This window comes from Colletotrichum navitas (genome assembly GCF_030913465.1).
Source record: "Colletotrichum navitas strain CBS 125086 chromosome Unknown LY79scaffold_144, whole genome shotgun sequence".
Taxonomy (NCBI): domain Eukaryota; kingdom Fungi; phylum Ascomycota; class Sordariomycetes; order Glomerellales; family Glomerellaceae; genus Colletotrichum; species Colletotrichum navitas.
Window position 1 is genome coordinate 1 of NW_026850690.1, and position 24,788 is coordinate 24,788.

At 52.8% G+C, this 24,788-nt stretch overlaps 10 protein-coding genes and 2 non-coding genes across 12 annotated transcripts; 5 read left to right on the forward strand and 7 right to left on the reverse strand.

The window, feature by feature from the left end:
• Positions 1-492: 492 nt before the first annotated feature.
• LY79DRAFT_594970 (uncharacterized protein) lies at positions 493-1,040 on the forward strand (the record flags this gene model as incomplete). The annotated part of the gene is made up of 2 exons (XM_060561740.1): positions 493-950; positions 1,016-1,040. The coding sequence occupies 2 exons, from the start codon at positions 493-495 to the stop codon at positions 1,038-1,040; spliced, it is 483 nt and encodes a 160-aa protein (XP_060407525.1).
• An 884-nt stretch (positions 1,041-1,924) lies between these two features.
• On the forward strand, positions 1,925-2,153 carry LY79DRAFT_528937 (uncharacterized protein; the record flags this gene model as incomplete). Its single annotated transcript, XM_060556074.1, has 2 exons — positions 1,925-2,040; positions 2,093-2,153. Coding segments are annotated over 2 exons (177 nt in total), but the record flags the coding sequence as incomplete, so codon positions are not given.
• Positions 2,154-2,935: 782 nt separating this feature from the next.
• On the forward strand, positions 2,936-5,165 carry LY79DRAFT_680781 (cytochrome P450; the record flags this gene model as incomplete). The annotated part of the gene is made up of 7 exons (XM_060564545.1): positions 2,936-3,370; positions 3,465-3,597; positions 3,668-3,859; positions 3,928-4,079; positions 4,141-4,379; positions 4,437-4,708; positions 4,769-5,165. The coding sequence occupies exons 1-7, from the start codon at positions 3,163-3,165 to the stop codon at positions 5,163-5,165; spliced, it is 1,593 nt and encodes a 530-aa protein (XP_060407527.1). The 5' UTR covers positions 2,936-3,162.
• A 2,433-nt stretch (positions 5,166-7,598) lies between these two features.
• LY79DRAFT_674770 (fungal-specific transcription factor domain-containing protein) lies at positions 7,599-10,604 on the forward strand (the record flags this gene model as incomplete). The annotated part of the gene is made up of 3 exons (XM_060564355.1): positions 7,599-8,333; positions 8,388-8,753; positions 8,814-10,604. The coding sequence occupies 3 exons, from the start codon at positions 7,599-7,601 to the stop codon at positions 10,602-10,604; spliced, it is 2,892 nt and encodes a 963-aa protein (XP_060407528.1).
• Positions 10,605-10,947: 343 nt separating this feature from the next.
• Positions 10,948-11,019, reverse strand: LY79DRAFT_t278. Its single transcript has one exon. It is a non-coding gene; the product is annotated as a tRNA-Ala (tRNA).
• Positions 11,020-11,027: 8 nt separating this feature from the next.
• On the reverse strand, positions 11,028-11,125 carry LY79DRAFT_t277. The gene has a single exon. It is a non-coding gene; the product is annotated as a tRNA-Val (tRNA).
• Positions 11,126-11,608: 483 nt separating this feature from the next.
• On the forward strand, positions 11,609-12,751 carry LY79DRAFT_572195 (NUDIX domain-containing protein). Its single transcript, XM_060559330.1, has 3 exons — positions 11,609-11,876; positions 11,984-12,189; positions 12,308-12,751. Exons 1-3 carry the CDS (start codon positions 11,744-11,746, stop codon positions 12,470-12,472), a joined length of 504 nt encoding a protein of 167 aa, XP_060407529.1. The 5' UTR covers positions 11,609-11,743; the 3' UTR covers positions 12,473-12,751.
• Positions 12,752-13,629: 878 nt separating this feature from the next.
• On the reverse strand, positions 13,630-15,371 carry LY79DRAFT_654031 (PAP2 superfamily protein; the record flags this gene model as incomplete). Its single annotated transcript, XM_060562631.1, has 3 exons — positions 13,630-14,682; positions 14,751-14,777; positions 15,216-15,371. 3 exons carry the CDS (start codon positions 15,369-15,371, stop codon positions 13,714-13,716), a joined length of 1,152 nt encoding a protein of 383 aa, XP_060407530.1. The 3' UTR covers positions 13,630-13,713.
• Positions 15,372-16,321: 950 nt separating this feature from the next.
• On the reverse strand, positions 16,322-17,480 carry LY79DRAFT_708065 (fungal cellulose binding domain-containing protein; the record flags this gene model as incomplete). Its single annotated transcript, XM_060565068.1, has 3 exons — positions 16,322-16,793; positions 16,858-17,054; positions 17,115-17,480. The coding sequence occupies 3 exons, from the start codon at positions 17,478-17,480 to the stop codon at positions 16,379-16,381; spliced, it is 978 nt and encodes a 325-aa protein (XP_060407531.1). The 3' UTR covers positions 16,322-16,378.
• Positions 17,481-20,235: 2,755 nt separating this feature from the next.
• On the reverse strand, positions 20,236-20,778 carry LY79DRAFT_584834 (glyoxalase/Bleomycin resistance protein/Dioxygenase superfamily protein; the record flags this gene model as incomplete). The annotated part of the gene is made up of 1 exon (XM_060560437.1): positions 20,236-20,778. The coding sequence occupies one exon, from the start codon at positions 20,776-20,778 to the stop codon at positions 20,236-20,238; it is 543 nt and encodes a 180-aa protein (XP_060407532.1).
• A 648-nt stretch (positions 20,779-21,426) lies between these two features.
• LY79DRAFT_572202 (uncharacterized protein) lies at positions 21,427-22,008 on the reverse strand. Its single transcript, XM_060559331.1, has 2 exons — positions 21,604-22,008; positions 21,427-21,493 (listed from the first exon to the last, which is right to left on the reverse strand). Exon 1 carries the CDS (start codon positions 21,970-21,972, stop codon positions 21,745-21,747), a length of 228 nt encoding a protein of 75 aa, XP_060407533.1. The 5' UTR covers positions 21,973-22,008; the 3' UTR covers positions 21,427-21,493; positions 21,604-21,744.
• Positions 22,009-22,403: 395 nt separating this feature from the next.
• On the reverse strand, positions 22,404-24,185 carry LY79DRAFT_644049 (serine carboxypeptidase S28; the record flags this gene model as incomplete). The annotated part of the gene is made up of 2 exons (XM_060562412.1): positions 22,886-24,185; positions 22,404-22,833 (listed from the first exon to the last, which is right to left on the reverse strand). The coding sequence occupies exons 1-2, from the start codon at positions 24,148-24,150 to the stop codon at positions 22,404-22,406; spliced, it is 1,695 nt and encodes a 564-aa protein (XP_060407534.1). The 5' UTR covers positions 24,151-24,185.
• Between the last annotated feature and the right edge of the window lie 603 nt (positions 24,186-24,788).

A 24,788-nucleotide genomic window follows, 5' to 3' on the forward strand; every position in this document is an offset into this window, starting at 1 on the left:
TAACAGTCCAACTCTTCGTCATGCCAGAGGGTAATGATGGCAATTAGTTCCACGGTGTAGACTAAGAAGCATTGTATTGTGCGTGAATTCTAACCAATTTGTGCTAAAGCTGGCTCAAGTCGCAAGATGAGAGGCCCAGAGCCGTTTCAGAGGGGTGGTGATGTCATCCCGACATGACCATCACTCGACCAATACATGACTCCTTTCCCCACGCCGTTTGACTTTGGCAAGGCTCGCCAAGGCTACGTCATGCAGGCCTGTTCTACAAAGTCCAGGTGTAGGTAATGGCTCGAGGTATTTCAACTCAACGAGTGTTTGTGCGGCAACCCCACCACCCGACACTACATTCCTGCGCATCCTATCGATAAACGTAAGCCTCGTCACACGCCATTCACGACACAAGCACCATCACGCTACTCGCCGACGCATCAACACTGTCAGACGACGCGACACGCACGCGGATCTGAAGCATCCAAAAAACCAGCAACCGGCATGGCGGCACAAGCAACCGAGAGCACGGCGCAACCGACACTTACTCGGAGCGAGCCCCACAGTGAACCCGAACACAGCAACCAGATGCGCGACCACGAAGGCGACCAGCAGAGCCAGAGACGACAGCCGAGGCCCAAGACCGGGACGGAAGAGAAGATTGCGAAGGAAACGCCGCCGTTGAACCTGGACGCACCGGCCTCGGGGCTGGATGTCGCGCAACGGGACCCGGACAAGCACGCAGCGCGGAGGTCGAAACAGACTGCGGTGGCTCGGGCCGAATACCGGAACGGCTCCGAGCGGTCGCATCAGCCGCAGAACGAGCACCAGGTCGCGCCGCAGAACCGACAAGTGGACAACAAAAGCAAGGGCGGCGCGCCTTCAGTGCGCCTCGACATGGATCTGGACGTCGACATTGACCTCAAAGCAAAGATCAAAGGCGACATCGAATTATCCATATTGTAAGTGGCCGGCAGTGTCTGTTGTTTGTCTGCGCGAATCTGTGGACGCTTGCTAATGACATTAGGGGCGGCAAGCAGAGCAGGCGATGAAATGACAAACGGCGCGTGCGCGCGTCACGACCGACATGAGTCAACGCAATTATGTACCATCATTAAGTCAATACTGAACAGATCACAAGTCGGTTCAGCTTCGATACCTTTGATGTATGTTGATTGGCGCAACGTGAATATCTGCCATCGTTGCTCATTCGCCCCAGGGTATATCGTGGATGCGGCAACTTGTGCTCAGCCTCCATCCTGGCGACTAATTTAAACTCGGGTCTAGTCTTATCTTGTCGAGGCTTATGCCTGCAGCCTTAACCCATGTGCCATAGCGCCCGCAGTGGAGTCTCGGACTGGCTTGGACATTCCTATGAGTGATTCAAGATGCTGATCCAACGTCGTTTGAGGCTGATTCCGAATTGTTAGGCCCTCTGGAAGGCCTATAGTTGCTCATCTAGTCCTGTCTTATGCGATCACCGGGGGGTATCAGTTCCTCTAGGGAATAAGCTGTAGTATATTTCAGTCTCTAAGTTACGTATACCGATAACTCATAGTTAAAGGAATGAGAATTCAAACTGCCAGTATTAGTGAAGCTTGTAAGGTCAAGCAATAATCGTCCAACGGCTAAGAGGTCTTCAATTCCGCCTTCTCAGCTCCTGATTTTGCGCTTGCCAACAACAGAACAACTTAGAGTCTTTATTTTCACCTTCATAATTACCTCCTATATTACCAAATTCTTGTCTATCAAAACATGTGATGACAAAAGCGGATCTATAATTGCCACTGTGTAATTACAGCCTATGTTATAACAAAACAGATTTCTAATACCTGGCCCTTTCTGCTTTGCTGCGTCGAGAGTGACCGCCGCTGCGGTCCTGATGGATGCAACTGCAACAATGGAAAAACAAGACGTGCTCTGAGGTTGCACGTAGGACTACATTGGTAACACATATGGCTGCGGCAGTGTGTTCCCCGGTCAGAATTACTGTCAACAAGTGGGCGTTGCTGGCGATTGCCCGATATGTTGTTATTCACCCGCAAGGAACTCGTTTTTGCCAGCGTCTTAGTTTTACCACCTCGCAGAGATGCTTGCAGTTCAGCTCCGGGGTTCTCACCTCAGCAAAGTGTTGCACCGCGGGCAGTGACCGCTGCCCTTGCTGATCTCTCTTGGCGGCCGATCCCTGGGCCTCACGGGTCGCCGAAGCAAGCCATCGTCTACAACGTGGGCATGAGGCAAAGACCGGTTCAACAATAGACTGCGGAGAGAAAAGCTGCCATAGCTTAAGTTATAATCATGTTTGTTATAGTCTGCATGTTCGGACCTCCTATGTAGGGTACTACAAGTGATAGGGAAGGCTTACGGCTACGTTAATTGGCACCTCATTCTGGGCTCATGATGCATTCGTAAAAGTTCATGTCCACACATGTCCTCGAAACACTTTGGTTACACGTTTCTGTTGAGACCACCCAATATAAAATCAACTCCTGTTTGAGAGCTGGTCAGCATTTACGCCGGTGCCAATTGTGTTTGCCTTGGACTACAAGCTTGAGCTCTGAATATCTGCAGGAGCCAAGAGGGGTTCCCACCCTAGGGGCCTTATCGGCGGAGCTTTCGACGCATCAGGTAAGGCCTAGTAGTTGATGCAGATAGCACTGGACCAGTTCTATTCTTCTTAAGTCCTTCGGCCGAATTGTACGACAACAGTGCCCCCAACCCTCGCAGAAGAATAGTGTACATTTTTCGATGCGAAAGCGCCACCGAGCCGCTCATGGAACATCCTATTCGTTAAACGGGTGCAGATCTTGGGGCGATGTGACGGTGGCGTGCCTCCCCGAGGCCCGTATGACGTGCATTCGCTGGCCGAAACAATAATATGCAAGTCAGTAAGCGACCAGAACTTCGCATCGACGGCCTAGCGATGAATCGGTATATGGAAGGAGGGGCATTTAGCAAGGTCTAGTACACGATACTGCCAATTACAAATTAGCGCTTAGCACACGCCCTGCTGCGTGTCTCTGACACGCAACCGTAGTGTCCTTGGCACGGGTATCGCTGAAGGACAGAAATGTATATAAGATAGAAGCCTGAGACGCGAACCTCGGTCGAGTAGATAATGGCTTTCGCTTTCCTCCTGGTTGAGTCTCTGTCCGCAGCCTGGCAACCGCGAAAATGGAGATCATAACTCTGTTCATGAGCTTCGCCGGCCTCATCGCCGTTTCCTATCTCGTCGAGAAGGTGTTCAACAGATTGAGACAGGGACGCCGCCTACCACTGCCTCCCGGCCCCAAAGGCCTGCCTGTCGTCGGCAACGTGAACGATTTGCCGAATTTTGACGAGTTCGGGGCTCTTCACTGGCTGAAGCACAAGGATGTATACGGTCAGTCTATCAACGCCACTCGAAAACTCCCTCAAGATCCGGCGGCGGACCGCTTCGTAGCAGAAGACTGACTCTCGTGTCTTGGAACATGCAGGACCCATAAGCTCCATCACCACGTTGGGCACGACAATAATCATTCTCAACGACCTGGAGCTCGCCTACGAGCTCTTGGACAATCGTTCACTCAAGCACTCCTCGAGGCCATCGCAGGTCTTCGTCGGCGAGATGTGCGTGCATATCACCGGCCGCAATGAATATTAGCTGTTGATGCTCGGTCTCTAACGTTGTGGGCACTAGGGTCGGCGCCGAGAGCCTTACTGGTATGCTGTCATACGGCGACCACCTCCGCGTCCACCGCAAGAACATGAGCCGCGTCATCGGGTCCAAGTCAACCGCGTCGCAGTACAGCACCCTGCAAGAGGCAGAGGTTGGCCATATGCTGCTTCACCTGCTGGATGAGCCCGAACACTTGTTGAAGCACATCAAGAGGTTGGTTGACCGGGCGTGGCCACGGGCAGACATGGCAAGATAATAAATTGCTGACACGTCCTTAATAGGGAGGCCGGCTCGCTGATTGTGAAGATTACCTATGGGTATACCGCGGAACCTTTCAAGGAGGACCCGTTGCTGCAGATGGTTGACGAGATGGATAAGAACCTCATCAGGGGATGCGTTCCTGGCACTTTTTTGGTAGACATCTTCCCTTTCCGTAAGTCTACCCAGCAATACGCCGACGGTATCCTTCGAGACTGTCTGACACTTGATACAAGTTCGATACGTACCAGGATGGGTTCCTGGTGCTGGATTCCAGCAGACCGCGAAAGAGTGGAAAGCCCTATTCTTCGCAACCAGTGACAAGCCGTACGCCTTTGTCGAGCATCAGATGGCGCAGGGCAAAGACGACGGGTCGTTCCTCTCACACCTCCTCCAGGCATCGGACTCCTCGCCAGAGACCGTCCATACCAACAAATTCTCGGCATTGGGCTTATTCGGTGGCGGTGCCGATACGGTACGATGTTTCCTCACGGAGGACACAAACGATGGGCGCTAATGGGTGTGTTACTAGACTATAGCCTCCATCACCACTTTTTTCCTCACCATGATGCTGTACCCCGAGGTCCAGAAGAAGGCCCAAGAAGAGATCGACAGGGTTGTGGGACAGAGCCGGTTGCCCAACATCCACGACCGCGAGAACCTACCGTACATCCAAGCATTGGTCAAGGAAGTCATGCGCTGGCATCCTATCGGGCCCATGGGGCTCCCTCACTCTAGCACCGAGGACGACGTTTTCAAGGGCTACTTCATCCCCAAAGGTGCTATGGTGTTTCCAAACATCTGGTCAGTGATTCCCACACCGAGAGTCCTCCTGCGATGTCCGGCTAACCACCTAGTTTGTAGGCAATTCGCCCACGACCCCAAACGGTATTCCGAGCCAATGACGTTCAAGCCTGAGCGTTTCCTCGCGGGCGAGGGCCGCGAACCCGAGATGGACCCCGGAAAGTACGTCTTCGGCTTCGGCCGCCGCGTCTGCCCCGGGCGCTACCTCGCCGAGAACTCCATCTACCTCAACGTTGTTCAGACCCTTGCCGTGTATAGCATCAGCAAGCCGGTCCGCGACGGCGTGGTGGTCGAGCCGGAGGTCAAGTTCCTCGCCGGCGTGGTCAGTCACCCGGCGCCGTTCGACGTCTCCATCAAGCCGAGGTCGCCGCAGCACGAGAAGCTGATTCGCGCCATCGAGGAGACGTACCCGTGGGAGGAAAGCGACGCGAAGACGCTGGAGCATATAACGGCCTGATATCGCTTGGTTGTACCATACCCCCTTCGGAGTCCAGGAGCTTAAAGGCAGTGTTGGGGTCTCTCACTTCTACGTCTTAGGACATAATCCATTCGCTCGGGGTTTCCGGACTATGTCCTGGTCAACCCTTAAACACAACAGTTACTGTTCTTTGACCAGTTCCAGGTTCTGTAAATGAATGGAATACAATCCCACGGAGGCGGTAATGCAATTCTTCGGGGAATACGTTGTCACAACAGCTGTTGATCAGCAAGGTGCTTCGCGGCGAAGGAGAGAGCTACCAATCGGCATAGGCAAGAATGTGGTCTAGACGCATGAAGCTTCGACCGATTAGTCTTTGCGAGACTTTCCTGAACCTGATTCAGATCCATTAGGCAGAAGCAAGAACTCGAGGGGGAGTTGGCGACCAAACCTACGAATCAACCCGAACTATCTGGGCTACCGCTTTCCGCGTTTCATCTTCCCCCAAAATAGCCTCCCTCAAAGCTAAGCTAGGGAAGAAGTGCACAAAACCATTGATCCCACCACCTCATCTCAGGCCTTCGCAAATAATTTTGTCGCAGCGTCCAGGGGCATGACAAGGAAGATGTCTGTCGTTAATGTATCGAAAACGAGTGCATGACATCGTCGACCGGACAGCTTCCCCTTGAGATTGGTATAGGTTCCCAAAACATTTGTGTCCATTGGCCGGTCCCAGTGGCGTCAACGAGAGGGAGGTCTAACTTTTGACGGATCATCGACTGTCCGGTGAGAGAGTCAAAAGTGATTCAATTACAGGCTACAAGCGGACATTTTGTCACAACCTCGGAACCTCCTTAATCTTCCAATTCGCCGTTTCAAGACAAGCCGGTTCGAGAACACATCTAAGTTATAGAAAATGAGCCGGCCCAAATATCGAGTTCGATGAGTGATTCCGGGTAGATTCGAGTTACAGGTTTTGGGCGCCAGGGGCGAGGAGGCGCAGAGTCGGACAACGGCTCCCAGGCGGTGATTCCCGGCTCCGCAAAATGCTTCAGAGACCTTCCATAAGGCTAACGCGAAGCATGATGCCAGTTGATTATGGCGCTGTAAATCGAAAACGTGCCACCCCGCCCTAGGAGAATGTTTGAATGAGGCGTTAGACGGCAGCCAGACACGGCTGAGGGCTGATTCAGGAAATCGTGACAGGCGCCGAAGTCCCAAGACCAATAGTTCGGTTGACAGCCAAAGTAGAGTCGACAGACCAGAAATAACTTGCTTAGGCTTCGTGAGTTTGTTTGACGCGCCGGAACGAGACCAGCCTAACACGACCACCGTTGCAAACCTTGAGATGGCGGCCCGGCATTCGTCTCAGGGAGCATCGGGGACACCGACTGTCGACAACATGATATGTGTCGAGCAGAAGTCAGTAATATTAAGCAACAAGTCATGTAGGATGTCTTTTGGGCTTCTGAGTCTAATTATAATGTGTCTGCTCTATGGATACCGATACACTAGGTATACCGATGAGCAGGAATGCCAAGCTTTCAAACCCCTCCTCGAAGAAACACAGTGTGGTTCTCCAAGGCTTGATGCCGAGTGAACGGATGTACCTGTACCTAGGAGCTCCGAGCTCGAGGTGTTTCGCCGGGCTCCCATGTTTGTGATTCGGTGTTCCTCGGTGAGCGTGTGATGAGAAACAGTCGACCAATGGAAACGAAAGGATCTTCCTCCGTCCGCCGACTAAGTTTGTGTCTGGAGCATTGGCGTTAATATTGTTTTCTCTCACGCACAGATAGGTAGGCGTCTAGGGAGTGTGTGTGTGTGTCTGGTGCAGGTTGCGACAGCCGTTTACTTTCTACCGGCAGCTGACAGCTGGCTTCTATCATTTGACACCTGGCAGCTGGCAGATAATCGCTTACCTAAGCACCCAGTACGTATCCTTTCACTTGACTTGTTCCCCATTCCCCTCCGCTCCCCCCACCTCGAGCCACTTTGAGCCGTGTGCAAGCTGCGGTCTTCAAATTCCCGACAAACAAGCCCACGACGACGAACGACAACGACAATTTCGGATACAATTAACCATCCTAATTACACGACCACCCCCCTCCTCCGACTTCACACCTTCTAATTGTTGGATCTTGAAGTCCGAGATGCGATAGACTCGACTCGACCGTCGGCCCGACTCATGTCTCTGGAACGGTAGAATCCGAGAGCGAGAGAGTGTTCGCAGGATACTGCCCCCCATTTGTCATCCTTTCTTGAGCTCTAAGCACCAAAGGGTTAGGGTGTGTGTGTGTATGTGTGTGCGAGCGCGCGAATGCGTGTCATCTCACCCTCGTGTTCCTCGAAAGCTTCTCCTTCTCGCATCCTGTCAAACCCTGGTGGCTCTTTCTGCTCCTCCTCAGCCACAGCACACAGCTTTGAACTGCCAGAAACCGCACGACCAAGTCCATAGGTTGCTCAAGATACGCCATGGAAACATTTTCGCCGAGCCAAATGTCGAACCCCGCGACACCCGCCCACGCCATGAGCGCCAACCCCCACCAGCATTCTCCCAACTCCCCGCCCACAGTCCACGAATATCCCGCCCTCGCTCGCCATGGCGCCACCTCGATATCCCCCGATCAACCCGTCGCCATGACGCCCTCTGGCCAGCCCGCCCTGAACCCGCGAAGCTGCGTCACCTGCCGGAAGCGAAAAGTCCGCTGCGACAAGCAGATGCCCTGCAGCAACTGCCGTCGCGCCGTCATCCAATGCATATTCCCTGCCCCGGGCCGCGCTCCTCGTCGGCCGAGGCCAAAGGATCCGAACGCGCCGCCGAAGAACTCGAGCGAGCGCGAGGTCGAGTTGATGAAGCGCTTGCGCAAACTCGAGGGTATCGTCGAGGAGCTGAGCGGACAGATCGAAGTCGAGAGCGGCCCGGGGAGCAACGGCGGCCGGCATAACTCGAGCACGGGAAACTCGCCAGAGACTTTTACAAATGAGGTCGGCGGCGACAAGACAGCCAGCACGCAGAGCAACAACACTCCCACCTCTGCGCCGAGGGAGGCAGCCTCGCCAAACAGGATGGACACGGACTCGGACCCGAGGCGGCCACAAGACAAGCAGACGGGCCTCAACAGGGAGTTCGGCAGGCTGGTCCTGCACGACAAGGGCAAGTCGAGCAGATACGTGAGCAGCGCATTCTGGTCCAAGCTCAATGACGAAGTAGGTCGCCCAACCCGTATTTGTATCCTGCTGCTAACCACAGAGGCTTTGCAGCTCGACGAGCTGCGGGAAGAAACGCATGTTCTCGGCGACGATACAGACGACTCCGATATCGAAGACACACCCGACCAGTCCCCCCAACAGAGCGTGGATGCTGCGACGGACCATCACGCCTTCATTCTGGGCTACCGGTCTTCCGACGTTGACCTGCGCAAGCTGCATCCCCTGCCATCGCAAATACCCTTCATGTGGCAGGTTTACCAGGAGAACGTGGAACCGTTGCTCAAGATACTGCACATCCCTACCATGGAGAAGCTCATCCGCAACATGCGACGGAGCATCGATGAGCTGACTCCGGGGAACGAGGCCCTTTTGTTTTCCATCTACTACGCGGCCATCACGTCAATGGAAGACGAGGAGGTATACAGCGCGAACCCCCCTTCCCTTTGCCTCCGGTTCATCTTCTAACCAGTCCTGCAGGTTGAGAAGAACTTTGGTTCAAAGAAGGAGACAATGCTATCACAGTTTCGTTTCGCCCTCGAGCAAGCCCTCGCCAAGGCCAACTTTCTAAACACATCGGACATGGTTGTGTTGCAAGCCTTTGTTCTGTTCCTCACGCTGGTCCGGCGGGAAGACGACACTCGGTTTTGCTGGACGCTGACAGGCCTAGCAATTCGCATCGCGCAAGGGCTTGGAATCCACCGGGACGGGACAAACTTCGACCTTCCCCCTTTTGAAACCGAAATGCGGCGCCGACTGTGGTGGGCCATTTGCGCGCTGGATTTGCGATCGGCCGAAGAATTGGGCAGCGACCTCACTATCATCGACCGCTCCTTCGACACGGAGCTTCCTTCCAACGTCAACGACTCGGATATCGAGCCGGACATGACCGAGGTGCCAAAATCACGACTGGGCAAGACGGACTGCGCCGTGTCGCTGGTGCGTTATGAAATTTGTGCGCTTTCGAGACGACTACACACGGCCGGCTCGGCCATGGCCGGCGTGTGCCCGCGAGATGCCTCGTCGAGCCTAGAGGAGCACGAGCGGATGCTAATCGAAGTGTACGACCGCGTCGAGGATAAGTTTCTGCAGCACTGTGCCATGCAAGACGATCCTCTCTTCTGGATGGCCGGCATGATTGCTCGCGTCATCATGGCCAAGATGAGCCTCGTCATTTACCAGCCGATGCTGTTCCCCGGCAACGGCCATGAGCTCTCGAACGAAATCCGCGACCGGCTCTTCTTATCGGCCATCGAGATCGTCGAGTACAATTACATCCTCAACACGGACCCCCGCTGCAAGCAGTGGAGGTGGCTCTTCCAGACATACCGGCAATGGCACGCCATCGCCTACATCCTGATGGAAGCCGGAAGACGCCCGTGGTCGGCGACATCGGAGCGGGGCTGGGAGGCCGTCAACAACACGATGCGATTCGACAGGGACCCGGCGGAGATATCCCGCATGGCGGATCACATGGCGGTCTGGGTCCCCTTGCGGAAGCTCAGCGCCAAGGCGACGAAGCATCGCGAGGCCGAGATTTTGCGCCTACGGTCGGACCCCGAGGCCGCCCGCCAGCTCGACGTGGACGACCGCATGAACCCCATACCGGCAAGGCTTGGCCCCGTCCCGGGAATGGAGGTGCAGCATGCGCAGATCCGCGCTCGCTGGCGGACTCTGGTGCGTACGGAGAGTTACAGCCCGGTGCAGCCGGCGGCCAACCGTCCGGAGCAGATGCAACCGGGGCAGAACGCGTCGTCCGGGGCACTGGCGCCTCAGCCGAACCCGCGGGCGCGGATCCCGGCTTCGGTGCGCCCGCCGAGGGAGCCCGAGTTCATCGACACGGTCATGATGGCGCGTGGCTTCAACCCCAACCACATCTGGGAATACCTCTATCCGGCGGCGGAAACGATGGCGGCGGACCCGAACAACACGCTGTTCCCGCCCGCCGCCTCGCAGGCGCCGCACTCGCAGTCCATGATGTCCTCAGACGTGCAATGCTCCACGGCGTCGGGGCAAAACCTAGATGCGGAGCAGAGGCAGAGACAGCAAGCTATCGCCGCGACGTCGCAACCGAGGGCCACGCCGTCTCTGGCCGACAACCAGCCCCCGTGGCTGTGGTCGGACCCCTTTACGTCGATCAACGACTTGCCGGGCGACTCGATGGACGTCAACATGGACAATCTGGAAGATTTTAATTGGCAAAACTGGCAGGAGAGCATCAAGGGATTCGAGATGGATCCCGACAACATGCCTCCGAAGGGAGCATGGTAGTGAAGGGAGAGGGGTGGCGGATGAAAGGTGCATATGGATGGATGGATACATGCATGCATGCATGCATAGGAAGGGAGAGAGGGTGTTTGGTTTGCATTGTCTCCTCTCACAAATAGGATATGCAAGGGCGATGTAATGATACCCACAGGAAATAGATGTAACGAATGAATGAGGGAAAAATGTATCTTTATTACACATGGACAACAAACACAGGGCGTGCCGGGTCCCACAGCTGCTGGCGTTGTATTTACACCTGCATATAATTAATTCCATTGTTCACTCAGGCAGCCATGATGGAGTTCTTCAATCATCTCGCCAGCACCCCCAAGTGCAAACAAAAAGATGGACGATCAGGGAATCGAACCCTGGACCTACCGCATGCTAAGCGGTCATTATACCACTAAACCAATCGCCCAATTGTACTGATCTAGCCCGGACTTGAACCGGAGACCTTCAGTGGGCCCAGATCGAGTTGCCTCGAGCTGTTAGACTGACGTGATAACCAACTACACCACCAGACCAATTGCGACTTTTGTTGACGGGACCGGGAAGGAAACCGCTCTTAGTGTCACGAACAAGCGTGGGTGGAGGAGGGCGGTGAGATGTGAAGTGGAGGAGGTGGATGAATTGAGTGAATGGGGTGGGTTTTTATAGATTGAGTCAGATGAGCACCGGGCGGGGTGTATGGGAGGAGCCTTTGTGAAATCCGTCGTACATTTGCAATCGGCACTTTATACCCGGTTCCACTTGCTTGCAGAAGAAAACATGTATGAATAAGTTTGGTTGTTTATTTACAAATGGACAGTCACATTGCGGGCTGTGTGACTCTGCCTGGGGCTGACGGGAGGGCGGGGGGTCCGAGGCTGATTTTCCCATCGGTTCGGTCGCATGTGGCGTAGAGCGAAAGAGGGAATAAAAGACGGCAGATGTTGCCGCTAAGCAATCATTCACCTCGCCCCACTGCCCGTGTTATAATTAAGATCTAACTTCATACTTCACCTTGATTCTCAGTGAACGACTTGTCAAGCGAACAACAAGCAGCAGCGACTTAAATCTCATACCAGCGGCAGCAGCAGCAGCAGCAACAACAACAACAGCACAAAAAGAAACAGAAAAGTCACGGTTTACTTGGAACGATTATGGGCAGCACGATGCAGCAGGCCGGCGAGGCCCCAAACCCCTTCGCCCACACGCGCGTTGGCGTCGCCGCCATCATCCGGCGCAAGGACGGCAGAGTCATCGTGGGCCGGCGCAAGAGCAGCCACGGCGCAGGTACGAACATTCATACACATATGCGCCGAGAGAGGGGGGGGGGGGGGAGGAAGAGAAAAAAAAAACCCAAGCAAAACATAGCTGACACTATATACCACGAAACGCAGGGACCATCCAGCTCCCCGGCGGCCACCTCGAGTTCGGCGAGTCCTTCTTCGTCTGCGCCGAGCGCGAGACGCTCGAGGAGACGGGGCTGCGGGTGCGCGGCACCAAGGTCGCGGGCGTGACCAACGACTTCTTCGGGGACCTCGGAAAGCATTACATCACCATCTTTGTGAGGTGCGAATTGGAGGACGACGACGCGGAGCCCATCGTGAGTAGGAACCCAAGTCCCAACCAACACACCAATCTGCGAAGAAGCGACAAGAAGATAAAGAAAGAAAAAAAAAACCGACGTGAAGCTGACTTTCCCCCTCCCCCCCCGGGTACAGAACATGGAGCCCGAAAAGTGCGCGGGCTGGTCGTGGGTGACGTGGGGCGAGGTTCGGGCCATCAACGAGGCGGCCAAGGGGCCCGGGGGAGAACAAGGGCCGAAGCTATTCCTGCCGCTGCAGAACCTGGTGGAGGAGAACCCGGATTTTGAGGCGTCTGTTTAGTGAAGAGGGGGGTCTGGTTCGTCGGAGGAGCAGCGTAGAGTTGGATCTTCATCGTGATTGAGGGACCACCGGTTATCATACGGCAGAGTAGAAACGGGATGTGCGCACTGAGAGGTGCATCGGCCCGTATCAAGTAGCCCCAGGAAAAGGGGACGAGTTTGGGGATTGATTGGCCATGTCAACTTTAGACAGTATACAGAGCAGCAGAGCATGCGATACATTAGGTGTGGCCTCGCGCATCACCGAATCAATTTAGAAGAAACACAGCTGTCGCGCATCATATATTGTCGCGAAAACGACGTCGTTTAATGTTTTGGCGGCAATCAACGCAGTATGATACAACGCGACATCAAATCTGCCAATGGCGCAGGTAGTCCAGTCTTTTCTCCCCATATTGTCCTAGCCTTCTCGGGAAGCTTTTCTGGCAATTTCTCGTCCTCGTTTCCATGAGCTATGCAGGCACTGAGAAAACAAGATACGATCGGGTTACTCTCTCTGGACCACTTGTTTGGAGCTGATCGAAAACAACGGATCCCTGCGATCGATCTGAGAGATCGAGCATGGTGGATATCCGTTCGGCACATCGTAGTTACACTTTTCGTCTCCCTCTTTAACCGATCACTCCGTTCGGGATTGGTCTGCGGGGCTGTCTCTTTCTGTACCCGCTTGCTTGGGTCAACATATGCGGGCCATGTTATCTTGAGGCCAAGTCGATTCTGGCCATCGTCTATAAGCCACGTCGAGTGGCTTGACAGGCCCGTTGATTCTTTCTTGAAGAGGCTCAGTGGTACGGAATTCTTAGAGTGGTTTCCAAGCAAAAAAGCTCCGTGACGGATTATGACGATGGTTCAATTGTTGAGAAATGCTACATGTACCCAGAAATCATACTCAGATAAGATGTCTCTTCAATGATAATCATTATGATATAGACAATGGATTAGGCATATGTGATGAACCGCAGCGTCTGGTCATTTGAGAGAAAAGTAGTTGTCCTATTAAGAAACTACATATGAACTAGAGAAGTGGTAGAAATACCTTTTCTACACGGTCCGTGCGGGTGGTACGCCACAGATGTGGCGGCGCTGCTGGCACTAGCCACACGAAGCTATTCCAGCTTCACGACAGCATATAAAGAGACAGCGCTCGCTTTCGTGTCGTGCAGGGTATCTACGCAAGAAGTTTTCGAAGTCCAAAAAACTTCAAGTCAGAGAAAAAAGAAAAAAAAAGGGGGGGACAGAGATCTACACCATGTCGTCGATAGATGAACGACGGTCACCTCTAGCGAGGTGCGATGTCACCGGCTTACAGGGCACCCCGGCACCCCGGCCATCTCGACTACTAGTGCTGTACCGCGTCCTACCGGTCAGTTTGCCGGGGACTGTGCTTCTGGCCCCGCGTCTCTTGCCCCACCCGGCCTTCCGAGTAGCCACAGCCCCGTCAAAGTTATCAAGGTCGTATTCGAGAGGAATCTTGCGGTGCAGGGGGATATGGTTGAAACGCCAGTCCCACACCGCGGCGTACACCATCCTGTAGGACGAGAAGGCGAAAACCGTGCCGATGACGGCACCGGCCGGAACATCGTACCAGTTCTGAGATTGATCGACGGTCAACGAACCGCCTATCAGAGTAGCGCCGAGGATGGGAGCGTAGGTAAGGATGAGCTTCCACATAGACGAATGATAGTTCGAAAAGACCTTGAGCTTGGCGTTCAGGTACAAGTAGAGGAAGACCATGCCGGAGAACATGGCAGTTGTGTGGCCCGAGGGGAAGGATTCGAGAGCGTTGGAGAGGGTCCCGTCCATCCCTCTGGTGCAAACGTCCGACGTCCACATGATGCCTCCGTAGCCCGTGCCGTCGAGGCCGGTCACATTGCCGCCTGGCTGGGAGGCCTTGCTGATGTCCGGTTGGCAGACCTCAAGAAAGTTTGGCCTCAGTCCACCAATGAGCCACTTGACCATGACTTGGAAGACGGTCGAGCCGAGGACGGAGTAGAGCAGGCCCATGATACCGTTGTTGATGTCCCAAAAAGATCGCACGCGGATCTGGCAGAGGAGAATGGACAAGATGGGCACGCCAGTGGCGAGAGCTATCGCTGCATGGCTGGGGATATACTGTGGGATGTGAGGATAGGCGAACTGGGGGTGTACAACCTCGCCGTTCTCAAAGCTGATGGGGAATGTTCGGTGGGCAGGCGGGTGGGCTCTGAAGACCTGTAGAAGCGGTGTTAGTCAAGTCGATAGGGTGAACATGGGATGCCTATCAAGGGCCCAGCACTCGCCACCAGCGCAATAACTCCCATTATGATCTGTCATACTAAAAACGACGCCGTTAGTGGCAGAGCAGCAACTAACGCCTTATATAGGACCTATAAGGTCACAACACACCCCCCCAGACTAAGCAGAGATGCTTAATCTAGTTAACACCCCTAATCTAAGCAGAGCATTATACTTAGTCAGAGTTGACAAGGGGGAGCGACACCCTTTGGCCTACCAGCCTATAATAGGAATCAAACCCTAGGTATTAAAATACTGCTAGACCAGGCTACACGTGGGAATCGAACCCACAAGGTCTATGACGCTCAGACGCTAGACTCTGGGGCTATACCATACTGGCACCAGAGCGAACTAGGCTTATAACTGTCATACTAAAAACGACGCTGTTAGTGGTAGAGCAGCAACTAACGCCTTATATAGGACCTATAAGGTCACAACATGATCATAGTGAGAATGTCGAGCCAGGTCACCTTCGGCCACAGCATGAAGGGCGGTCGATGGGCCATGCTGTAGTCGCGGCCATGCCAACGGTCATTGACCCTTGTGTCCTCGCTGCTTCGGCGCCGGTGGGTGGGGAGAGTAGATGTGTCATCTTGGCGACGTGCAAAGGGATTGAAGCTTTTCATAGTTGGGGATCCACGAGTATAGCCAATATTGGAGTTTATGAGAGGCCCGGGCGACAGGAAGAGGGCGAAACGACTGGAGGCTGGCCGGGATGCGCCTCTGCCAATGCACGGCGATACCTGGTCAATCGAAGGATGAGAAGATAGACGGGTGGACTGATAGCGATGGGGATGTGGGAGGAGCAGAAAGGCATCATCAACCATTCTAATACAAGTTCCTCATCGACCTTTTGCGCGCGCATCATCCTCTCTCTCCCCCAGGCTGGTCATCAACTCTTGGCATGCGCTACCGAGCAGCCAACTACGTAGTTCCGTATGTATGCCGTCCCTGACTGATAGACCGAGAAACAGAAACAGAAGGACAGTGTGAGATGAGACGGCAGGAAATGATCGCGAACGCGCTGCGCCAACCAAGTCTTGGCTAACTTCTGACGTCACTTTCGGTGCAACTCCCGGTGTCAGCCAGATATAAGGTAGACCATTATTGCTTTCTTGTTTCTGTAGTTTGCTCGGGGAGCTGCTAAGGTCCATATTCTGTTGCTCAAGCCGGGCCGAATTAGAACAGGAAACCTCATACGACTATATACAATCCCCCCAAGATTAGGCCCCTGCACACATGCAACTGGGTAAACAAATAGAAGCGGCTCCCTTGATGTGAGACCGCCTGTATCCTGATGTAACAGGGCAAAGGTTGGCAAACAAGGTCAAGCTCATGAGAAGACACCGAGAAATGCAATTATGGGAAGATGTGATTTGTACATCGGCCTGCTACAAATGCAGCAAAGGCTTCCGTGTTAGAATGTATACAGTTTCCTGTAATTATATACAATGAGAAATGTAAGAACAGCTTTCGAAGCTGATTTGGCGCATTGCGCCTAGCGGCCCGGCCTATAGCTTTCCAATACAAGAAATTCTGCGTTGCGGGCCCAGCCGGAGGATCAACCACGCACAAGAGGGGATTTGGCCGGTTGTCGATTCAGGAGAGACAACCCTGGAAGTGCGATGAGTGTTTACTGCTCGACGCGGAAGACGCGGCTCCGGCGAAGGGCTCTCTTGCGGCGGCTGCACTTGGATGACTGTGCAGTGCTGTTGTTGCTGCCAGTCCCGGGGACAATCACAGGGGTAGGCGTAGCGGTAGACGCAGAGGTGGCGGTAGATACGGCAGCAGAAGTGGCAGCAGCGGCAGCAGAGGTGACGGCAGAGCTGGCGGCAGATGAGGTGGCAGGAATCGGCCCGGTTGCCGTCTCGTTGGCGCTGCCACTGTTGCCGCCAGTCCAGACAGCAGGGCCGGGCATGGGGTAGTCCTTGTAGCCGTTGTAGATGCTGAAGTTGAACGAGGCATCGGTCTTCTTGTAGCCGCCCGGGAACCTGATCATGGGGCCGGGGGTGCCATTGCCGCCGCCGGTGACCTTGATCTGAGCGCAGCTGTGTAGAGAGAGGGAGATGTAAGTCGCTGAGTCAAGGTGAGCTTTGGAAAATTGGCACTCACGAGTTGTAAAACTCGGCCTGGCCGACGTGGGCGCCGTGGACACCGATATGCTCAACGCGGAGGAGGTACTCTCCGTCGGGGGTGTCCTTGGGAATCGTGAACTCGATGGTGTTCTTGTCCCAGGTGCACCAGGCGTCAGAAGTGAAGGCGCCATTCTTGTTGCACACACTCTCTTCGTAGATTTTGAACCAGTCTCCCTTAAGTTGATTATACAAGTTAGCACTGCTCACTAAGGTATAGGAATAACTATCTCTTACATCGCCTTCGTAGGCCGCAGCGGTGGTGGGGGCCTTGGACATGTAGGCAAGGGCTGGGCCGGGGTGCCGCATAGTGGCGCTAACGCCGAGCTTGAATCCGACCTTAGAGCCGGCCTTGACCTCCATAGTGCGAGTCTTGCCGGCGAAGGTGAAGGCACCCTTGTTGCAGCGGAAGTCGTTCACGTCGGGCGTCATGTCATCGCGGACATTCTCCCACTTGGTTGGGTTGTACTTGGCCTGGCGAGTGTTGTCGCGGACGTACTCGAAAGACTTGGTGGCGACGCCGTCGACGATGAAGGAATCGAAGAAGTAGTGGGCAGAGGCCAAGGGGGCAATGGCCGAAAGAGCAACAGCAGAGAACTTCATCTTGAGAGAATGTATTGGATTCAAAGAGGGACTTGTTTGCAAGTTTCGAACAGAACGAATGTGAGGGTTCAAAGGGCTGGCCCGTAGTGAACGTTGGTAACGAATGAATGAATGTGATGATGAAAAGAATGACAAACCCAAGGTGTGATACCAAAGTGGATGAGGAAAAGGTATTTCTTCTCACAGGAACCGGCGTAGTCTTTATATTGTCTATTGTTTGTATCTACGTCTCCAACGAGACTTGGCTTCGAAGCCTATCGACTGCAGTTCGTATCCCCTCTGTGAGAGCCTCACGATATCCCGCATTCATCTGATCCCCACCGTTTAGAAAAGATTACATTCTCTGTTTGACAGGGCCCATGGCCGGGGGATACCAATGCCAGTGGAATGGCAGGACCCCATCTGTGGAGGACACCCTTGGCTTTGGCGGGGTCCTGACGATGTCGTGAGCAGTCTGTTTTCGTATTATCTGCATGACTATTTGCTTAGTGATACAGACATCTCGACCGAGTGCCGTCACTAGAACGCAGGAAGATGTGGTGGATCCGTCACCCCCTTGATATTCACTGTTTCAAACCCCGACAAGACTGCATAGGGCCAAAGTCCGACCCCTAACTTACTTCCCAAGAAAACCTCAACTGACGGTTGTCCCCCAACCTTGGGCCCTCTCCCTGCTTGACAATCTAGACGAGGACCGGACTAAGGGAAATTCACCCAGATTTTCCCAGCGCTGCGGTCGCCACACAGGCTTTGGATCCCAGCTCTAACGTACCCCCACCAGTACAGACCGCTTTCGGACTTTGCTCATCTGTCATGCTGATAATGAATAGAGCCTGGTACGAACTCCTGGGCTGGTTGTTATGCGACGAATGTTCATCATGCTCGACAACAAGAAAAGCCTGAATGGGAAATATCCCACTTGACTAAAGCTGCAGTAGGTACTACAAAAGTACCGTGGTAAGAAGCAGCTTAAGGGTTATTGTAAAGAGAGATCAGCGTGTAACCATCGACCCCCACCCAGCAAAAGTCGTCTGTCGGGTTGATTGCATCCTGACTGCTCATCGTGCTTGATGAGGCTGACTACACGAAGTATCCTGGTTTAAGTAAAACACGCCACAGGATTGGATTCATCAGCCTTAAATCTGGCGCTTGAAGAAGGAGACCCCAGTTACCTTAATTTCATGAGCGAACATGCCTTGAACAGCGCTCATCGCGGAAACCGGATAACTTGGCGAGTCCCCACTCGAAAGCGCGCATCCAGCAACGTGGAATTCCTGGTTCACTGGCTTGTTGGCTCGGCTGCTAAGATTGAGGTGGATCGTGAGCTTTCTGGGATGAGTAAAGCTCACCCCACAGCTTGGTCGAGAAAATGTGGAACAAAAAATCGCGTTCATCTTACTGGATCTTTGACTTGGATATGGAACCAAAAACACAGATATCTCGGTACTGCACAATGCGTCTTTTCACCTCATTGGAACGTAGCGAAGGCTTCAGGTGGACGTAGATCATTTACTATATTCGAAACTTGGGATGCGTTGGCGCCTCTCAGTTGCGTAAGCTCACAGTGTCCTCCAAGCCGGCGACCATTGCTAGATTCCCAACATTCTGAATTTGCAGTATGCTGTTTCGCCTACTCTGCTGCCCTGCATCCATAATATTCCACACAATGTCCTCACATGGACCAAAGCTCAACAAACTTGACGGTATCACTCCTGTTGCGGTCCCGGAAATGCCCTTGGAGTCAAACGCAGATGTTTGGTTTTCTGCTCGTGTCATTGTTACCTTGTTTTGGGTTGACGCCCATATCAAGGTCACTAGCACTCTGGCCCAAAGGAATGCGCTTTCGAGAAATGACGAGATACGAATTCTAGTCAGCTTCTGGCTTGTTATCTTGGCCATGGCCCATGATCACAGTTAGGTCAGAACTGGCACTGTGTTCCCAGACTTGGACAACAGTGAGTGAACCTTGCACATGAAGGCTTGAATTCACTAAACACTAGTTGATTATCCATCATGTGCCCGTCTGATAAACCGCTCATAAAGATAGAGATGACAATGGAACAGCATTTGTCTTCTTCCTGTCAGCGACTGGCTACCTTGGGAATTCCTAAATCCGCCATGTAACAGATGTAATGTGCATATTTGGAGAGAGGTTCTGCTTGGAGAAGGACCGTCACGCTCGTCCAAGTTTCATTTTCGAATGTTAGGTAGATAAATAGAGACATTTGCTGCCGCTACTTAGCTTAGGAGATATTCATGTTCAAATAAGCTTGACGGTTCACCCCAATCAGAGTGGATGAAGAATATGATATCCACGCTAATGGATGTCATGTTTCAAGGGGTAGTGCTTAACTTTGAAAGCCCTCAGCAGTCATGGGTGATGAAGATCCCTGAAAGCCCCTTGCCGGGTCATCGAACTGCGTTAGATCCAACAGATGAATGGAGTCAAGATCGTATGTTTGTGCGAGGGGCTAAGGCTTACCAGTTTAGCTGTCAAGATTGGACTAGCCCCTGTTCCAACCAAAGTGATGTCATGAACCTTGCGGCAGTAGCATGAGGTGTGATGGTTAATTCCTAAGGCCATTTCTAGGCTCTCATAGCTTTGCGCCGCAAAGGGTTCACTCACTCGCACGCAGATTTTGATTAATAAGACATATAACCTTAAATTGCTGCCCATTCCACGTCCAACGAGAGGTTATTATTTTGACAGTGACCGTGAACAACAACCTTACTTAGTCTTCATGGGTATCGGAACCTAACAATTTCGTTTCATCAAAATCTTTTCATCTTCGCCGGCTTCAAACCTTCTCAAGAGTTCCTCCGGATCGAACGGCGGTCCACGAGGGTCTTCAGCAAACTCCGCACTCGCCATGTACTGAACAGCCTCCTCCTTTGTCTCGAAAGCGTCGACCTGGTTTTCGATCTTGTTGCCATCAGGGTCCCTGTAGTACATGCTCGTGGACATGCCATGATGGACACAGTATGCGGGCTCGATGCCTGCTTCCTTTCGGGTCTTGTACGCCTGCAACAACTGCCCCAAGGAGTCGAACGTGAGGGCAAAGTGGTCCACGCCCACCGAGTTATCCTGTTTTGGTACTGCATTAGGGTCCGTCAAAATCGCGAAGCGGTGGTGTTCGTGATCCCAGGTCATGAAAGTGATGATATCACTCGAGTGAGTGATCTTGGCGTTGAGAAAGTTCTGATAGAACTCAATCAACTTCTGTGGGTTCTTGGTCCGAAGGACAAAGTGGGCGAGTTCCGAGGGCCGGCAAGCGATTGGAGAAGTTTTCAAGGCCATTTTGATGAATATTCGAAGAGGTGAATCACTGTCTAAAGGTTTTGTGAGGCCTCTGAGGTCTATGCGGGGAAGCCCACGCTATTTGAATCTTTCTTGCAGCACCTGATTGAAGGCCGAGTTTGTCGCGCCACAAGGCCGAGTTCGTTTCACAGGTTTCATTCGGTCTCCGAAGCATACTTGAACATAAGCAGCCACAGTTTCGAGACATCCAGTAGTATTTCACGAATACGTTCCTATCTGGTAGCCTCAAGGTATCTATTACGCCGACCCTGTCGAACACAAATTCATTTCCTCCGCCGTGGCCGGCTGGGCAAGCATCGAAGTCGGACGTCCGACCACTTGGCACTTGAGATTTTACCTGTGATCAAACCTCTGCGGTGTGTCAAAAGACTGTTAATTGTTAGTGTCACTGTAACTCTACATTCATCGGATATAGGGGCGCTTTGACAGTGAAGCTGGACGACAGGACTGAGGTTTCGCAGTTCGGCCATTCACATGCACGTTAACTCCGTTTCCCCGTCAAGGTTTGACACAGTGACGCACGATACTGATTTAGGTTGTACAAAGCGAACAGGTAGTCTAACATGGATAGCGCTGTACCTCCATAATCTGCGTACTTCATGGATCTCTATCATCATACCCTCAAGAAGAACGCCATGCAAGATAAGGCCAACGCCGCTCCAACCGTCTTGCCATACGAGCCCCAATCTATAAAGTAAGCCACTTTTTTACTTCATTAACACACATTCCTGCGCCTGAGTATTATCAACCCGTCCTCTCCCGTCCGTGGGACTCATTTATGGACGATCTTCTGAGATTATAAAGCCAATACGGCGTAGATCAATATGTCCCGCCAGCCATGATGAATTTAGTTGTCAACATCATATCCCAGTATTGTGAGGTTAAATGACATCAATAACTTCGTTACTCCCTGAACCCTCACTTCAAGGCTTTCCTCGATAAACACTAGATTGCCTGGGCCGATCGCGAGACTGCAGTCAATGAGCAAAAAGCCTCGGATGCAGCATCGGCACTACCCTTGCCATACGCCTGCGGAATGACCTTGAATGATTCTCTGTAACTCGGAAAAGGGATGCTATGTTTCTCGCACTTCATGTACAGGCTCTGTAGATGGGCTATGATTTGTTGAAGTAAATAATCTACTTCCGTTGTTGTAAGGCCCGGAGCTGACATAGCCAAAAACTTTGAAGGCACCCCCGATGAAAGGTATCTAGAGCTTGGCATGCTGTGTCAATAAGAGCACGGAGAGTCGTGTGGCAGCTCTCCATACTCCCCCTATTTTCTCCAAGGCCCTTGCTGGAAAACTTGACGATGCCCAGTGTGAAGGGAAGTTCCGGATCAGCTTTATGGGTTTTCGAATCAATAAACACTCCGTTAGAGCCACCCTAATTTCCACTCAAAATTCAGTACAAAGTAATTACTCATCAGGTCTTCCGTCGTGAACGCAGTCTCGTCTCATGATTGTATGATGATAATAAAATGTGAGTGATTCGAGAGCAGTAGTGATTTATATGTCTAATGGCGAACCGTTGGTCCAAAGCGTCTATGTACTTAGCCCCGCGGGCTGGCATTTGTACCAGGAAATCTTATGTGATCAACGAATCTCACTTGTGCGTTTCCTCCCACTCCTTCAGCCAGGCTCGCACGAATTCCACCTCAAAATCCTGAGCCTTCTTCACTGGCAGTGGCGGTAGCTCAGCAGTTGTTTCATTTTTGAAAAGGCCGTTTTCATCCCAGTGATGAACCCCGCCTGCAATGACAAGGTTGGGCTCCTTGATGGTTGACTCCGGCCTTGGTAGTCCGATCTTGTTGGGAGTTGCGGCACGCCATGGATCTGCCTCTCCATCGATGATGGCAACGCGCGGGTAGCTAAAGTTGTGACCACCGTACTTGTTTATGACGCCGACATCCGGCGGCGCGGTGATGTTAAATGCCCGACGACAGATTTCGGTGGTGAAATCGATGTCTATCAATCGCGAGATCACTCCTAATTGGTTGTCTGGCACCCCTGATCCTGTTTGGAGATAGCCCCATCTGGAATAAACGTTAGGTTTCGCAGTGCCACTTAGTTCATGGTATCTCTTACTGCGAGCAATACTGATAAGGCCAAAGACGCCAAGATGCATTGAGATCATCGCCGACGTAGTCTTCATCGTTTCCGGACCCGAAGCATTCATCCTGAGTTTTTCTGCAAGTAGATACTCTAGTGAGGTTGACGTAGCCGATGTAGTTCTTGAAGCGCGGAATCAACTCCTCTATCTCGGTCTTGTAGCCGCCAACTTCCAGTAAGTAGCGGAGTGTAGGGTCTAATTTCTCCGTCGCAGGCCAGATAACTTTGTCGGATGTCATGTTACCACAGTAGCGTAAGAAAGCACGATTGTCAAGCGCCGGATCCCAGTTACGGCTTTGCAGGCCTGCAATGCCTCCTCGTATGGTGCTTGCAAAGTCCACCTTTTTGGTGACGTTTTGGAGGCCAAAGGCAGTCTTTAGGGTTCTTACGTCGTCTTCCGTGGTCTTGCCTTTCTGCAGCAGAATGTTGTCAACAACATGGGTCAACTTCTGCGTAGTTTCCGCGCAACCCTCGGGAGCATAGAGCCTCGCGGCTTCATAATACTCCCAAAAGTCAACGACAGCGGCAGTCACACCGGAGGATGAGATAGCACCCCAAAATACGTCAGGGTAGACCTTGCGGAGGAACGCGACGAACGCGCCAGCGTACGAGCCGCCGTACATGATCCAGGGTGTCCCGGGAGCCGTCAACTTGAGCGCAGCAAGTTTACCAGGGAATATGACATGCTGTGCAAAGTAAGCAGTATCAGCCAATGCCTGGTCGGTGGTCAGGAATCGTAGGTTCCTTGTACTGAAGTCCGGTGTGGGGTAGCTGTTGCCGTAGTATCGGTGCTCTAAGATGACGCCGACTCCGTTGGTCGCTTCAGCCAAGATGGCCACTATTCCCTTTTGTAAAAAGGGCAAGCGATCATCACCACTGGTTTCGCCCGCTGCAAGGGCTATAACAGGACCGCCGGGCTTATAGAACCGATCATCGTACCAGTAGCGGAGGGGGAACGTTCCGTTCGAGTGTGGTTCGTAGATGGAATCGTTATGGAAGTGGTCAATAGGAACAGAGAAATTGTATGCCTGGTAGAGAATGGCGGGATCTGGTGCGCCCGGCGCAGAGTTGTTTGCCAACAATCGGAAGGCTGCTGATGTTGACGCTGTTTTGACGACAGCTTCAAGCTCAGATTGGCGACCGAACTCCTTCCACATTTCAGGCAAGCCGAGTTGCGGTCCGAGGGCGGCCGATAGCCGTGCCAAGGCAAGAAGACTAGCAATCAGCCAAGACCGAGCCATTGCAAACAGAGAATCCCGGATTCAATTTTCGAGTTAACCTGGGAACACAAGCTGAAGGGGTCGACATGCAGTGAATGCTCAAGTCATGGCTGTGGCGGTATTTGAAAGATTTCGTAGATAGCGCAGGCCATCGATCAATACCACAGCGTCGTACGAGGCCGGAAAGTCCGGTTGTGTCTTTCCGTAACGGCTGCTACCTACCTTATCTAGTGTAAAGCAGCCTCTAATTCGATACCGCCATATTTGGAGCACATACATTTGATAATTGACCTTCCCGAAAAGCACAACGTTGTATCCAGGATGGAGTAAGCCAAGCCTGTGCCCCCGTCTTTTTGGACGTCATAAATTATGAAAAAGCAAGCTGCATGTTGATCAGTATCCGCAACTTTCACACCTCAGGCTCTATGCCACTGCTTTTTTTCCAAACGCCGCCGGTAGTGAGCTTGGTGCACGATCTGATGGACCTTCGCTATGACGATATTCCGGGTGGGATCGGACATACAGTACTGTCCCAAACATGAAAGAAGACAGTCTTGGTGCAACTTATGATCAGACTTGTCGCAGAATAAAGTTGGGATGGACTGGGAAAGAGATGCCCGTACATTTTGTGCTGGGGCCGGACAACGGCATAACCCGAT

What these genes read in the sequence shown, in the direction of transcription:
- LY79DRAFT_572202 (XM_060559331.1), bottom strand. Translation starts at nt 21,972, where the DNA reads ATGTCAGCTCCGGGCCTTACAACAACGGAAGTAGATTATTTACTTCAA.
- LY79DRAFT_572195 (XM_060559330.1), top strand. Translation starts at nt 11,744, where the DNA reads ATGGGCAGCACGATGCAGCAGGCCGGCGAGGCCCCAAACCCCTTCGCC. An exon ending in CAAGAGCAGCCACGGCGCAG is followed by an intron (nt 11,877 to 11,983) that starts GTACGAACATTC and finishes CACGAAACGCAG; the next exon opens with GGACCATCCAGCTCCCCGGC. An exon ending in ACGACGACGCGGAGCCCATC is followed by an intron (nt 12,190 to 12,307) that starts GTGAGTAGGAAC and finishes CCCCGGGTACAG; the next exon opens with AACATGGAGCCCGAAAAGTG.